This window comes from Tachypleus tridentatus, chromosome 6, assembly GCF_004210375.1.
Source record: "Tachypleus tridentatus isolate NWPU-2018 chromosome 6, ASM421037v1, whole genome shotgun sequence".
Classification (NCBI taxonomy): Eukaryota; Metazoa; Arthropoda; class Merostomata; order Xiphosura; family Limulidae; genus Tachypleus; species Tachypleus tridentatus.
Window position 1 is genome coordinate 83836324 of NC_134830.1, and position 14246 is coordinate 83850569.

General features: G+C 32.8%; 1 protein-coding gene across 2 annotated transcripts in view; it reads left to right on the forward strand.

The window, feature by feature from the left end:
- Positions 1-14246, forward strand: part of LOC143252933 (transcriptional repressor NF-X1-like) — a 97551-nt gene that overhangs the window by 12558 nt on the left and 70747 nt on the right. For both annotated transcript variants that reach the window (XM_076505824.1, XM_076505825.1), the window contains exon 2: positions 3671-5226. In XM_076505824.1, the coding sequence (XP_076361939.1) occupies positions 3681-5226 (1546 nt within the window). In that variant the 5' untranslated portion in view covers positions 3671-3680. The remainder of the gene's footprint in view (positions 1-3670; positions 5227-14246) is intronic.

Consider the following 14246-nt stretch of genomic DNA (forward strand, 5'->3'; position numbering starts at 1 on the left):
AGGGAAAGATCCCAAGATTTCTTCAAACTACCATCCAATTGCTTTGACGAGCTGTCTCTGTAAGACCTTAGAAAGGATGGTTAATGCTCGTCTTGTTTGGTTCCTCGAATCAAACAACCTCCTCTCGCCCACCCAGTGTGGGTTCTGACGACAGCACTCCACCACAGACCACCTAATTTGTCTTGAAACATCAATCAGAGAAGCCTTTCTCAAACGTCAACATTTTGTATCAATATTCTTTGACATTGAGAAGGCTTATGACACAACATGGAGGTATGGCGTTTTGCAAGACCTCCATACATATAGGTTACGTGGCCATTTACCCATGTTTATTAAAAAGTTTTTAATGGACAGGAGATTCCAAGTTCGTGTGGGTTCGACACTTTCCTGTTCTTTTGTACAGGAACTTGGGGTCGCTCAGGGCTGTGTTTTGAGTGTCACACTTTTCGGCATAAAGATAAATCCCATCACTGAACAACTCCCTCTTACTGTTGAAAATTGGCTCTGTGTTGATGACTTTCATATCTCTTGTTTGTCGTCGAACATTAGGTATTTTAAGCAGCAGCTTCAGACTGCCTTCAATCATTTACTGAAGTGGACCACAGCAAATGGTTTTAACTTCCCTCTCTCTAAAACCATTTGTTTGCACTTTTGCTGCTAACAGTTTTCACCCTGATCCTGAACTCCATATCAGTGAAGTTGTGCTGCTTGTGGTCCCTGAGACAAAGTTCTTGGGGCTGATCTTTGATCGTAACCTGACCATTATACCACACACCAGGCAGCTATGGACCAAATGTACAAGAGCACTGATCATACCCTGTTTCCTCTTTCACCACTTGGGGAGCAGATCAATCTTCTATGCTAAAAGATGTCATGCTCTTATTTGATCGAATCTTGACTATGGATCACTGGTCTATGGCTCTGTGAGGGCCTCAGCTTTAAAGATTCTGGACCCCATTCATCATCAAGGACTTTGTTTATGCATTGGGGCTTTCAGCACTTCTCCAGTTCAGAGCTTAAACGTAGAGTCTTGTGAAACTTCTTTGCACCTCTGCCGTTTGCAACCATCTTTAATATATGCTCCAAAACATTGTTCCTGACCAAAGCATCCCACTTCGTGTTGTGTTTTTCTTCCTCAGTAGGCCATACTTTTTCAGAACAGTCAATCTGCCATTGCTCCTTTTGGCCATCATATCCAGGCACAGTAGGATGAATTGGGTCTCTCCTTGGATAACATTGCTGTATCCACTGGTCAGCCCATCCCACAGTGGCTAACTACAGTCCCCAAATGTGACCTATCTTTAAGTCATTGTTTTTTTTAAAAACCAGACACTCCCAATGGAAATAACTGTGTTATTTACTGAACATCTTTCAAACCATCCTTCTATTCTTATTTATACAGATGGTTCAAAATCAGGTGACTCTTTGGGCTCTGCCATGGTTTGTTGTGTTTTGTTGGTGCACACAGAATCCCTTTTACAGCTTCTGTGTTCACTGCTGAACTGTATGTCATTTCTCTTACCCTAGATCACAGAGAAGCTAAGCAGTACTCAAATTGCACTATTTATTCTGACTCACTAGTTCTTTACTGGCCCTGGAATTGCTTTATGTTAGTTCACACCTCTTCTCTCCCATATTCAAAACTGACTGGTCAATTTCTCTTTAACATTTACTTCTATCCAGTTCTTCTGAATATCAGGCAATGTTGGTATTCATAGGAATGAGCTTGCTGACACTGCAGCTAAATCTATCTGCTCTGGCATTATCTCTGCTGTGCGTTTTCCATACATGGACTATGGTCCTGTATTCAATGCTCAACTCTGTGCCAGTTGGTAGTCAACTTGGAGTGAGCAATATGAAATCAAGCTTTTCCAAATAAAACCCTATATTGGATTTTGGCCGTCCTGCTTCCTTAAGGATTGGACGGAGGATATTGTTCTAACTAGACTATGCATTGCTCATAGTTTTTTAACTCATCATTTTCTTTTATCTGAGACTGATACACCAATGTGCACGTTATGCATGCTGCATCATTGTAACTTTTATCTTAGCCCGCAGAGGCTGGAAGGTCAATATAATAAAAGTAATACATATGTACATGTATGTATGTGTGCATAATGCCATAACATTTAAGCTATTTAGATTAAACATTTTTGTTTTGAGTTTTAATTTTTAGTCATTCTAGAAAGAAAAAAGTGTAATTTATATTTACTTCCCAATTTTAGTATGGTGGGTACGAGGTCAAATCTGTTGAACACATAGAGATATTCTGGTTTGATAGTGAAAATAACAAAATAGAAAATGTTTTCTTAAAAAAAACATTTGATAATTATCTGGAGGTTGTTTAGATTTTGTGTGAAATTTGAAAATTTTCTCATGTGTATAAGTTTTTAATGTTACAATGAATTTCATTATCAAAAATCGTAATTATTCTCATGGATGCCTTTGTGAAGATGAGCTGCATGGATTCCATCTATTCTGTAATGAAATTGTTAAAGGATTCTGGTAACATTGTTTTTGTTGAAGACTATGAGATGGCTAAGCTTGTAACAGTTTTTTCTGTTTTCACAAAAGAGCATACTGGAAAATAGCTTTGATACTTAACATTCTCTGGGAAATTTTCAAAGTGACCTGAACTAATACTGATATTAATCTGTTGGTGATAAGTAGAAAAAACGAAAAATTAAAATAAAAAGATTTGACAGGATTTTCCGTAAGGTGTTAAAGAAGGTCAAAGATTGGATATGTTAGCCTCAATATTGGTATGTCAGTAGACAGTGGGAAGGTGCTTTAGGCTTGGTGGGTTGCTGGTGTTAATCCTATTTTAAAGGAGATAATAAGAATTTGTGAAAATCCTAGGCCACTTAGGCTTCTATAATGGTAAAAATTGTAGTGACATAAGTAGTTGTTGTAGTAACCTTTGAAATCACCTAAGTCTAACCAATAATTATTAGTTTGTTTTTCTCCCCTCTTTATAACTAAGTACTACATACTGATTAGTTTTTTATGAAATTTCAGCTGATAACGTGCTGATGTCTACTGTGTTAATCACAGGTTTGATTCTGAGTCTTGCTTTTAACTCTATCTGTTCCATTAGTATGTTGATCAACTATGGATGTATTCAGGTTTTGAATTTTTCTTTAAGTTTACTGAGTGTATTTTCAGTTAAATAAAGGTTGCAGGTTTCATCTTTTTTTCTCATTTATGACTTGCATTGTGTTATGTTAGTATTATATCATTTTACATTATAGTCTTCAGTGGCATGTTGGGCTGTTATAGATAGATAAATATTGCTGGGTCATGTTATGTCTGATATGCTTCTTCCCTGTGTTGTAGAATTTGTTTACCAACTGCTATCATTGTGTTGTTGCTTAAAAGATCAAATGCAAAAAAATATATATATATCAAAAGAATATTGCCTTTAGTGGTTATATGAAATGTATTTTTGAAACTTGTATATTCAAAAGATGACATGAAGTCTTTATTTTTTATTTAAAATAAAAATTTTAATTATAAATGAAAGAATTTAGGATTATTAATTTTTAACCTTTTTTTTAATAGCATGTTTGATGTACTACAAACATTTTGGGACAAACTGCTTAAAATAGCTACAGTAATTAAAATGAAAGTTATTATTAATGCATATTCAATATTTCTAAACTTTATCTAGATCATCAATAATGTATTCTGGAGAAAATCTGCAACATTTTCAAGAACCTTATACCAGAACTGAAGAAGGTAGTGACAACATTAGATTGGATCATAACGTTTTATCAACAGAAAACTACATGTTGGCAATTTCTTACCCAGTAGCATCAACATCTTTCGTAAACATGAATTACAATTATGACAAGTGTTCAGGATTTACACAAAACTCTATTGTCACATGCAACTCTAATACAAGTTATTATGATGTGAATTTGTATCAGTATGATGGAGGTTTTGCAAGTGATCCCAATGTTTATACACCATGGTACACAAACAACCAGAATAAAGCAAGTGGGACCACTCAAGCAAGCAGAACTGAGCATTTTGTTTATCCCAGAATGTATCAGTCATATGATATTAACCAGTCAGGTCAATTTGGTGGAAGAAACTATGTAAGAAAAAACAGCAGAATAAATCAAACTAGAAAGGCAAACCAACAATGGAACAGGGAGAGACCTAATGATGATTTTCTTAATTCCAATAGAAACTTAAGCACTCAAAGTGCAGAGAATAATGATGATGTGTTACAAATGCCTGAGTTATCAAAACAACAAAGTAAATCATCTGAAACTAAGCCTAGATCTGCAGAGTTGTCATTTTCCAAAGCAGTGCCTGCAAAGGTAAAATGTAATAATTACAATTCTAAACCTAATGCAAAGCTAGAAGAATCCATTAAAGGTTATAGAATTAAAAACAAACATGTAAGTATAAACACAGAAAGAGAAAGTAAAAATGAAAGTAACAAGGGACAAAAGTTTTTCATTGCTGGTGAAAATAGGATAGAAAATGGTAGAACATCAAAGGAATTAACTGAAAGAAATATAACTTGTGAACATAATGAATATGAAAAAATAAATGGAAAGAGTGACGGTTTTCAACAGTACCAATCTAAAGGTCTTAGTGAGTCTGCAGTATTTCCTAAAAATGAACCGAAAAAAAGCAAAACATTTTCTGATTTGGAGGAGAAAGAAGAAAACATCAGCAGTGACAAAAAAATAGGAAAAAATCACAGGATCAGAGAACCTTATTATGCTTCAAAGGAAAGGGGGGAAAACAGAAGTACAAATTGTAATCCTGTGATGAAACACTCTGAAAGAGCCAGATTTAAAACTAACAGTAATGACATAGAGAATGTTAGAAAAAATTTGGGCATAGAAGATGAAACAAGATGTCGAAAACACCACTGGAAAAGTAAGAATTGGGAAACTTCTGATACTCTAATTAGAGATAACTGGGATAAAAATAAAAACTGTTTCCAAGAAAAACATTCAAGAAAAGTAATGTCAGAAGAAAGTCCATATCAAGTAGATGACAAATATAATCAAAAGCCAGAAAAAACTAGCTGTAGTGAAATGAATCAGTCTTTACCAACGCTTTCTGAAAATGCTTCAAACAAAAATAATGACCGTGAATATCAAAACAATCATCATCCAAGAAAATACAGGGGAAAACTTTTTATGAAGACCAAAGGACTAAAAGCTTATAATGTTTATAATGAGGAGGATGCCACACAACGAGGTTAGTCATGTTTTAATGTTAGATTTATATTTAAAGAGTATGAGATAATAGATAATGCTATGCTACATAATTGATTGCATATGAGTAACAGTTACATTGATTAGTGTCATGCAAAATAATCAACTAATTAAACATTCCTATTATATTTATTAATTGTAGTTTTTTTTGCTAGTGTCATGCAAAATAATCAACTAATTAAACATTCCTATTATATTTATTAATTGTAGTGTTTTTTGCACTACTTTAAATTATTATTGGAAATATAAATTGTAAAAAAGGCTGTAAGTCTAATTCAGGAACTTTTTCCAACCATGTCGGTGTTAGTTGGAGGCACTTTATTTTTTTTGTAAAGTTGATGTTGAGTAATAATCCCTCTGTCTCATTTAGTAGACATCTTTCCAAGCATGTGATAGGACTTGTGTTTCAAACTAAGGTGTGGTACTATGATTAATGTGGACATATAAAATTACTGTGATCCTGTATGGCTGTTTAAAACCATTGCATGTGTATTATACATCAGGTAGTTGGTTATTATATGCCTACTTTTCCAGTTCAGGTCCCTTATCATTCTATTTCATTGCCTTATGTGGTGCCTGTTTTGCCTGTGGATGAGTTTGACCAACTCTTGTACTTTTAAAGTTTGTTTTTGGCCCTCTTCTCTTTGCTATGCTCATAACTCAAGTATGTGACTTTATCTCTGGGTTTTTTGTTTTCTTTCATGGTGACTCCTTCACATTGGTCAATCATCTTCATGACTCATTTTCTAAGGCCTGAGGTTATGACCCTTCTAATTTTTTTTTCATTTACAACTTCTTGTGTTCTTTCTACATGCTAGGGGCACTTGTCTTACTTTTTTAGAGCAAACTGCATATCTTAATCTTCTTTTCTTTGCTTATTCTGTCTCCAGCCTTCACTGTAGCACTTTATCAGATTATCATTACTTTGATATGGCCATCTATTTTTATATATCTGTACCTTTCATTTCTGTTTCTTCCCCTACTCTCAGTTTTGCTGTGGTTTCTCTGTTCTTACTCTGGATGCTTTTCAGTTAGGTGTGTTACCAATTCCTTGGCTTCTCAGACTGGGCTGCTCATCAACAATCTTCCTTCAATTCTCTGTTATCTAGATTCATTGGACCTCTACCTGACCTTAAGAGTCCTGTGGGGCAACCCCTCTCCTGTTCCATGCTGTAACATTTCTACTTGTCATTTTCATCTGTCATTATGCAGGACAAGATACTTGGAGATAACTCCATCACTGGATCAGATTCTTGGCTCTGAAATTTTTGGTGCCTACCCCTTCCCTCTTACACACTTTCTTTGGGTGACCTTTGGATTTTGCAAGTTCTTACTTCATTTTCGTTTTCTTCTCATCTGTCTTTTTCCCTCTGCTTCTTTGACATCTCTGAAGGAATTTTTTTTTAATCTTTTGTACAGCAAGCTCAACCATTTTGCATGTATCTTCACACCATGGAGCTCTTAGTATTGAAGTCTACTCACTCACTTTTGTGTTCTCTGGCTTCTCTACATATTGCACTTCATGGGCTCTGTAAGATGTGTAATATACATTCTACAACTTAACTCCTCCTGTGCCTTTCATTCATATTTCTCTTCCACTTACCCTCACATATGTCAGCTAGAAATATTTGCATATTGATATTCAAATTATTATGCAGCAACCCTTCACCAGTAGGTGTGTTAGTATCCCTATTGTAACTAATGCCCTGTCTAATCTTTGTTCACATATCCCTTCCACTTACCTTCACATATGTTAGCTAGAGATATTTGCATATTGATATGCAAATGATTATGCAACAACCCTCCACCAGTAGGTGTGTGACATTACCCCTATTGTAAGTAATGCCCTTTCTAATCTTGTAGCTGTTAACCCCTTCTTGATTGATACTCTTACAGTTTTTGTGTTTTCAAACTGATTTTTTCACTCAATTACAAAAGTTTATAGTTTTATATTTCAGCTTTGTATTTTTTCTCTCATGATGCCAGATTTTGTACTGGAGAAAAATGCCCACCGGAGCCCTCTGCCTTCCTACTGTCTGCTGGATGTCAGTTCCCAGTATTTGGTATTGGGAGTGTGTGTCTGCAGAAGCAGGTTCTTGGTATGAAAGCTCCTGTTCTTGAAATGGAAATTAAAAGACCCTCTTCCTACTTTTGAACTGATGTACAACTCCAAATGCTGCAAGTTGTTGGTTGGAGTCCCTATTTTGTTTGCCCTTTTGACAACATATTACTAAGAGGCAAAGACGTGTACCTAGTTCAGAAGTGGTGTGGTTGCCCACTGGTGTGATGTTTTTAGCTCCTTCTGATACCCCAAGGTTTTAATATGGGTATTTCATAAAGAAGGATCATCTTCTCACTAGCCCTCCACCTGTTCAGTCTGGGATTCTAGATTTCTGTGAGAAGAGGAGTGATATTGTATTGGAAGTTAACCTTTTTGTAAACTGAAAATGTATTTCCAAAAGATACCTTTTCTTACATTTCCCACCCATCTTCCCCACTTCCAGCATGGTTTGTGTGATCTGACCAATCTGTAAGTGATTAACAGCTGCAAGATTAGAAATGGTAATAGTTGTGATAAGGGTAATGTTGCACTTTTACTGATGGAGGGTTGATGCAGATATCTCACATTGACACATGTTAGGGTAAGTGGGAGTATCATGGCTAGTGGCAAGTTCAGAATGTCAATTTCTATCCTGTTTGAACCATTTTCTTTTGTGGACATCACCTGCTTTTCCTGTGACTTGCATCCTTCTCTGAGGACTTATCCCCTTCCACTAGTTGAGTTCATCATCTCCTTTTTAAATGAGAGGCCAATCTTATTCTTTGTCACTTCCCATCTGACTAGGCATGCTACAGCCTCTCCTGCCTTCTTTTAAAGCCATTCTTTGGAGATTTTGTATGTTTGATGTGAACTTCTAACACATCTTCCATTAGTTACATTACTAGACAGTTTCATGTAAATGGTTTTTCTCTCCCTTTGCTTTCTGCCTAAAGGTTCTAATGTTGAGATTTGCTTGTTGATCTTTATTTACAACTCCTACACTGATCTAGTTTAACTTCCATGTCCCTTACACATTTCATGTCACCCTTATGTGTACAAATCATTTTATGCAAATTCAACAAGAACAAAAAAAACTTTGAGGCAAAACACACACACTTAACAATATGTAGAACAACATTAATTATGTTTAATGTCAATAGATCCCACTGATTGGTCTGTATTGCTTCACAGGGAATACTTTTCCAAAATCTGCATAGAGCAATGAAGTACAGTAAGTGTCAAGTACCCACTGTTGAGGTAGAGTTTTATGGAAGACTGCTTTGGCAGTACGTACCTTTCTTTTGATTTCATTTAGTTTAACTTTAATTTAAAGCTAATTTACCACAAAATAACTTCAAAAAAATATTTTTTTTTATTTGGAGAAGTGCTACAACAATGATCCTAAATTTTCAGTTGACTGTGACTACTTCCTCTTCAATGTTTCTTGACACTGATAACACTGCTCCTACTTGTTTTCATTGCACACCAGAGGGTCATTTACCATTGACGATGTTACTACCATATTAATCATATTGGGGTTTCTGATGACTTCCTTGCTTCATCTCCCTGTTTCGAGCAACAGTTTCTCAAAGTATGAAATAGTGTTCAACATAGTTTGAAACTTGCATGAACCATGTGTTTGGAAAGTTTTTAACATGTTACTCCATCTTGCAATCTTTAATATATCTTTAATTTTTTTTATGAACATCAGTGCTGTTCTTTAAATATTGCAATGAAAGAAGTATTCAAGAAACAGATGCATAATGCAGGCTTGTTAATAAAACTAGTCTTTTTTTTTAACATTTTTATAAGTGATGTCTTCATAGTGATAAATATATATAAAAATTTGTTTTAAACTTTTATGAACATTTCAATGATTTTAATACAGTAGTCTTGGTGAAATTTGTTGGGAAAACCCACAAAATATTGTTAATCGTGTTTTAATTTTATTTCAGGTTGCTTACTACTTTGCTTGAATGATACATTTTCATTGTACAACAGTTTAGGATTAGTAGAGGGACTTATTTTTGAATTATTTTACTTAGACACATGATTTACCTCTAGCTTTTCATATATTTTGGCTACAAAGTTTTAAGGCAGTTTTACATATTAATTCCAATAATTTAAATAATTTTAATTGAAAAATATCTCAGAATCGATATTTTGCCATTTTATACCATTTATATGGTATAATTTATTCAGAAAAAAATTCAAATTTTAATTCCTGCACAGCTACAAAGATTTTGGTCTGTAGACAAAACAACTCATTTACTGTAAAGATTTATAGCATTATAAACACAAATTTATAAAAATGACATGGTACATTGAAACTAGTCGGGGAAATCATCTTCATAATTTTGTAAATATGTTTGTTTTTTTTGTTAGATAATACAAAGTACTACTTAACTTGATTAAACCACTTATTGATTTTTTTTTTAAATAGAATTTTTCATGCCTACCCCAAGAAAACTTTTTCTGCTAAAAATATGCCACTTTAGAATATATTATCTATTTCTTGATTTTCAAGCATTTCCCACAGGTTTTGTATAGGCCTTGGTTGAAACCCTGTAATAATGTCAGATCAGGTGTTTTAATTACTTGCTATTGAACACAACTCTGAAAGCAGGCATAAAGAAAATTTAAATGTTATTGTATGGAGCAATAATTAGACTTTCAGGTATTAATAGTATAAATAGTTTGAGTTTTTTTTATAGTTTCTCTAAATATTCCTTTCCTTGTAAATTGTGATTTATCTATTAAATTATATCTGATTTAAAGCTACAGAATTTTTTTCAATGAGAAAACATTGTCAGATAAATTGAGATAAGGTAGATATGTTTATACAGTTGCAAGACAGGTTGAATGGGTCACAAAGAAAACCTTTATGTTTAACATAACATGTGCAATGAAGACAGTTTTGTCATCATCAGGAACATGTAGTTTACCTATACACAGGAATGTATCTATACAATACGGAACAAAGAAATAACATGGCTGGAGATTATTTAAGGCTTAATAAAAGTATCTTGTTGATGTTTGTGTCTTTGTTTAAGATAATGGTGTTTTTTCTTTTGTAGTCAACACAATAAGGTTTAAATGAGCGGCAGTGCTTATGAAGTTTTTTTATTACCTTCAACAGATAAAATCATATCAAATCAGTTAACTGTTTAATGAATATAGTATGTCATTGCAAAGTATCTTGAGTGCTTTTAATTTTTATTAAATATTATTTTTATGTATATTTTATTCAAACAGTGCACATAAATAAACTTGTAACTGACTACTAATTCTATTTCTAATTCCAATCATGATGTGTTTTAAATGAAACATTATTACCCTTATTGGTGAAAGTAAAATGTACTCAGTATTTACCAGTTTATTTGATTCACACAGTGACAATGGGTTGGTATTTAGTTAATATTAGTGATTAATTTTCAAAGTAGGAAATGTCTATAATATTTGTGGTAATATCTACTGTATGAGATCAATGGCAATCCAAATTACTTAAAAACAAAACACTTTTTAATTAAATTAGGAAAGGTATATGAATAATGCAGGATTGAAAATTTATGAAGGTATCACACTTGTTTTTAACTTATATAAGTTGTAGAGAATATGTACTAATCAAATGTAATCATTGAATTGGTTTATCAGTTACTTGATTAACAAAAAAAAACCTAATTATCCAGCCCTAATTATTACCTCATTAACAGTATACATTTTAATATAACTGAGGAGTTTCTCATTAATTTCACCAGTTTATTTGTGGTCTCTAGCAAGTTCTCCCTACAAGCCTTCTTCTCTTATATTCACCAATACAAACTCAAATAGATGGTCTGTTTGTTATTATCTTTGATATCATAAAATTCAGTATGGTGTAATTCATTTTACATTTAAAGATGTTCATTTGAAATAATCTTTACCTCTATATTTCAAAAAAAATTTTATCATTGAAATTGTTTAAATTAAACTAAGTTTCAGTTATTTTCAGCATATCAAAATCCTCTGTACTGACCAATGGTCTAAAGTCATGTTTTATTTCTTATACTTCTGGTATCTATTATTACAATAATAAAAAAATTGGCCTATCTTTAAAACTACTTCTGTATTTTCTTCCTTCACTACATCTTTTTCAAATCTTACTTTTCTGCATTTTTTTTTAATTCTGGTCCTTACCACAATCTAGTCCTAGTTTAAACCATTCTCAAACTTCTAACTAGCCAATCTGCTTTTCCGTGTGTATTAAACTAAGCCTAGCATTCATCCCTAACAATCTTTTTTTTTAATTTTGTCCCCATAGTTCAATTTTCAGTAGTATCTTTGATATAAATAATTTATAGCCCTTTTCTTTAAATGTCTTTATCAAACTTCTGTACTTATCAACCAGTTTCTTTGACCTATCCTTCCATAAATCATTAGCCCCCTATGTGCACAGCAAAGACCTGGGTCACTGCTGACACTTTTTACCATACCACTTACTCTGTCAGTTGTAATTACCTTTAGATAAAATTATTTCTTCATAGTTACCACACAGACTATCCCATGTAAGTGCAATATAAAAGAATCATCTGAAACTATAACCTCTCTCTCTCTCTCCTCTACTGTGTTTCGAATTGCCTCCAATATCTCTTCTAATATGTAAGCTCTACAAGTACTTTCCATATCTTCACTGCTAATATTTTTTAAAAGTGCATGCTTGTTGTGAGTTCACAAATAAAACCTACTTCTTACAGCCATAGCATCTTACAAAGTGAGAGCACTTAATGCATATACTTCTCATGTAACAAATAATGAACATGAAGCACAAGGAAACTGACTATCATTAATATTCGATAACTAAATGTATTACACTATCACTACTTTATCTTAAATTAATTACTTTAGTGTCATCTTTTAAATTAGAGCTTCATGGTGTATTTCTAACAGTAACATTAGTTTAGGCTTAACAGGTGTACATTGTCTTACAATGAACTTATCAGTAGGTTATAAAACAGGTTAAGTACATTGTATTATTATGTAGGTATCATCTAAAGACTAGTTATTTCTTACTTCTAAGTTTTAAATTTAAACTTACTAATAACATTCAATAACCTTATTTTATGCATCTTTTTATTATCAACACAAAATCACTATGAATAAAAATATTAATCACATTCTTAACTAGATTCAAATAAGATATTCCAAAAACTTCAAGATCTTTGTTTTTAAGTTTTTTCTTTCATATAGCACCATCTCAATAAAATTAACTGTATTCTTTAAATTTGATACTTAATGCCTTATTTTACTTATACTGTGCTAAAGAAGAAATGGGATTTTAGAAACAATTTCAATTTTTTGTCTTGCTGTTGTGTTCTGATTTCTAGCTGTATTTTAAGTCTCCCCTCCTGTTATGTAAAAGTTTTCCCTGTTATAAAACAATCAAAAAATTTGAAATTATTTAAATTTCTTATATGTTTACAGGTTTTTATATTCTTAGTGTTTAACTTTTGCAAAACTCTGACAATAAAAACAAACTGTCATGTTAAAAATGTTTGAACATGTTCATTGTTAAATAAATAAAATTATAACAAAGATAGTAATTTTAATGAGATGGGAAAATCTTCAAATTGTGATACCAGGGGTATGCAATTTTTTACCAAAATTTGTCTGAGGTGCAAAATATTAGAAAAATCTACTTGTTCTTAAGAATCTAGTTGTCCTCTTCACCTACTACAAAATATTCACAAACACACACACAAAATTAAAGACTCAGGATTCTGCTTTTATTTAATAATGGAAAACAAATTTTTGTGAGTGGCACATTGAGAAAAACAGAGAAAATCCACTGACTACCCAGTTTGCACAGTTTCTCCAAATTTATTGTAATATATTGATAGATGTGGTGTGTTTTTGAGAATATAGTGAAATTTATAGGACATAAATATGCAAAAACGGCTCGTTTGGGTTGAGAAAATATTTTACATAGAAGAGCGAACAACGTTTCAACCTTCTTCAGTCATTATCAAGTTCACAAAGAAAGAGGTAACTGACCAGAAGCTGACCACATGTTTGGAAGGGGTTGTGTAACTGAGTGTCGGAATGTAGAGGGCGGTGTTAGATGTTTGAATATATAATTTTATTTATTTTATTATATTAATATAGGAATAAAGGCGTTCCTTTATATTGGATTATTTTGGGTTTAAGTTGTTGTATAAGTAAGGCTTCTTTAATTTTGCATTTGTTTATGTTTGTTTCTTTATTTAGTATTTCAGTGTTTTCTATGGTTATGTTGTGTTTATTTGACTTGCAGTGTTTGAAAACGTGTGAAGGTGACTTTTTATGTTTTTTGAATCTGGTTTCCATTTTTCTACTTGTTTCTCCAATATAGAAGTCGTGGCAGTTATCACATTGTATTTTATAAATAGTGTTGGTGTGGTGTTTGTCAGTGTAGTTTTTACATAGTATAGACCTCAGTTTTGTGCCTGGTTTTTGAATAAATTTGGTATTAAATTGATGTCATATTTTGTTACTAGTTTTTGCCAAATGTTGGTTATTTGTCTGCTGATGTCAGGAATATATGGTATGCAGCAGTATATGGTTTTGTGATTTTTTGATTTGTGAGATATATTTACTTTAGTTGGTTGATTTTGCTTTCTGTCTAGGTGTGTGCGTATAATGTTTTCTCCGGTTTGTAGAGGAAACTTATTGATGTTGATGAAGTATTGTTTTATTTTGTCTAATTCATCGTTAATTTTATCTGGTGAGCATAGTTTTATGGCTGTGTTTATTTGGTTTCTTAGTATGTTGAGTTTTTATTTTGTTTCATGTGCTGAGTCCCAAGGAATGTATAGTCCAGTATGGGTGATATTTTGGTGGATTTCTGTTTTGAATTGTGTGTTGGTTCTTGTAATTTTGAGATTAAGAAAAGATATTTGATTGCTTTCTTTCTGTTCACATGTGAAGTTAATGTTGGGATGTATAGA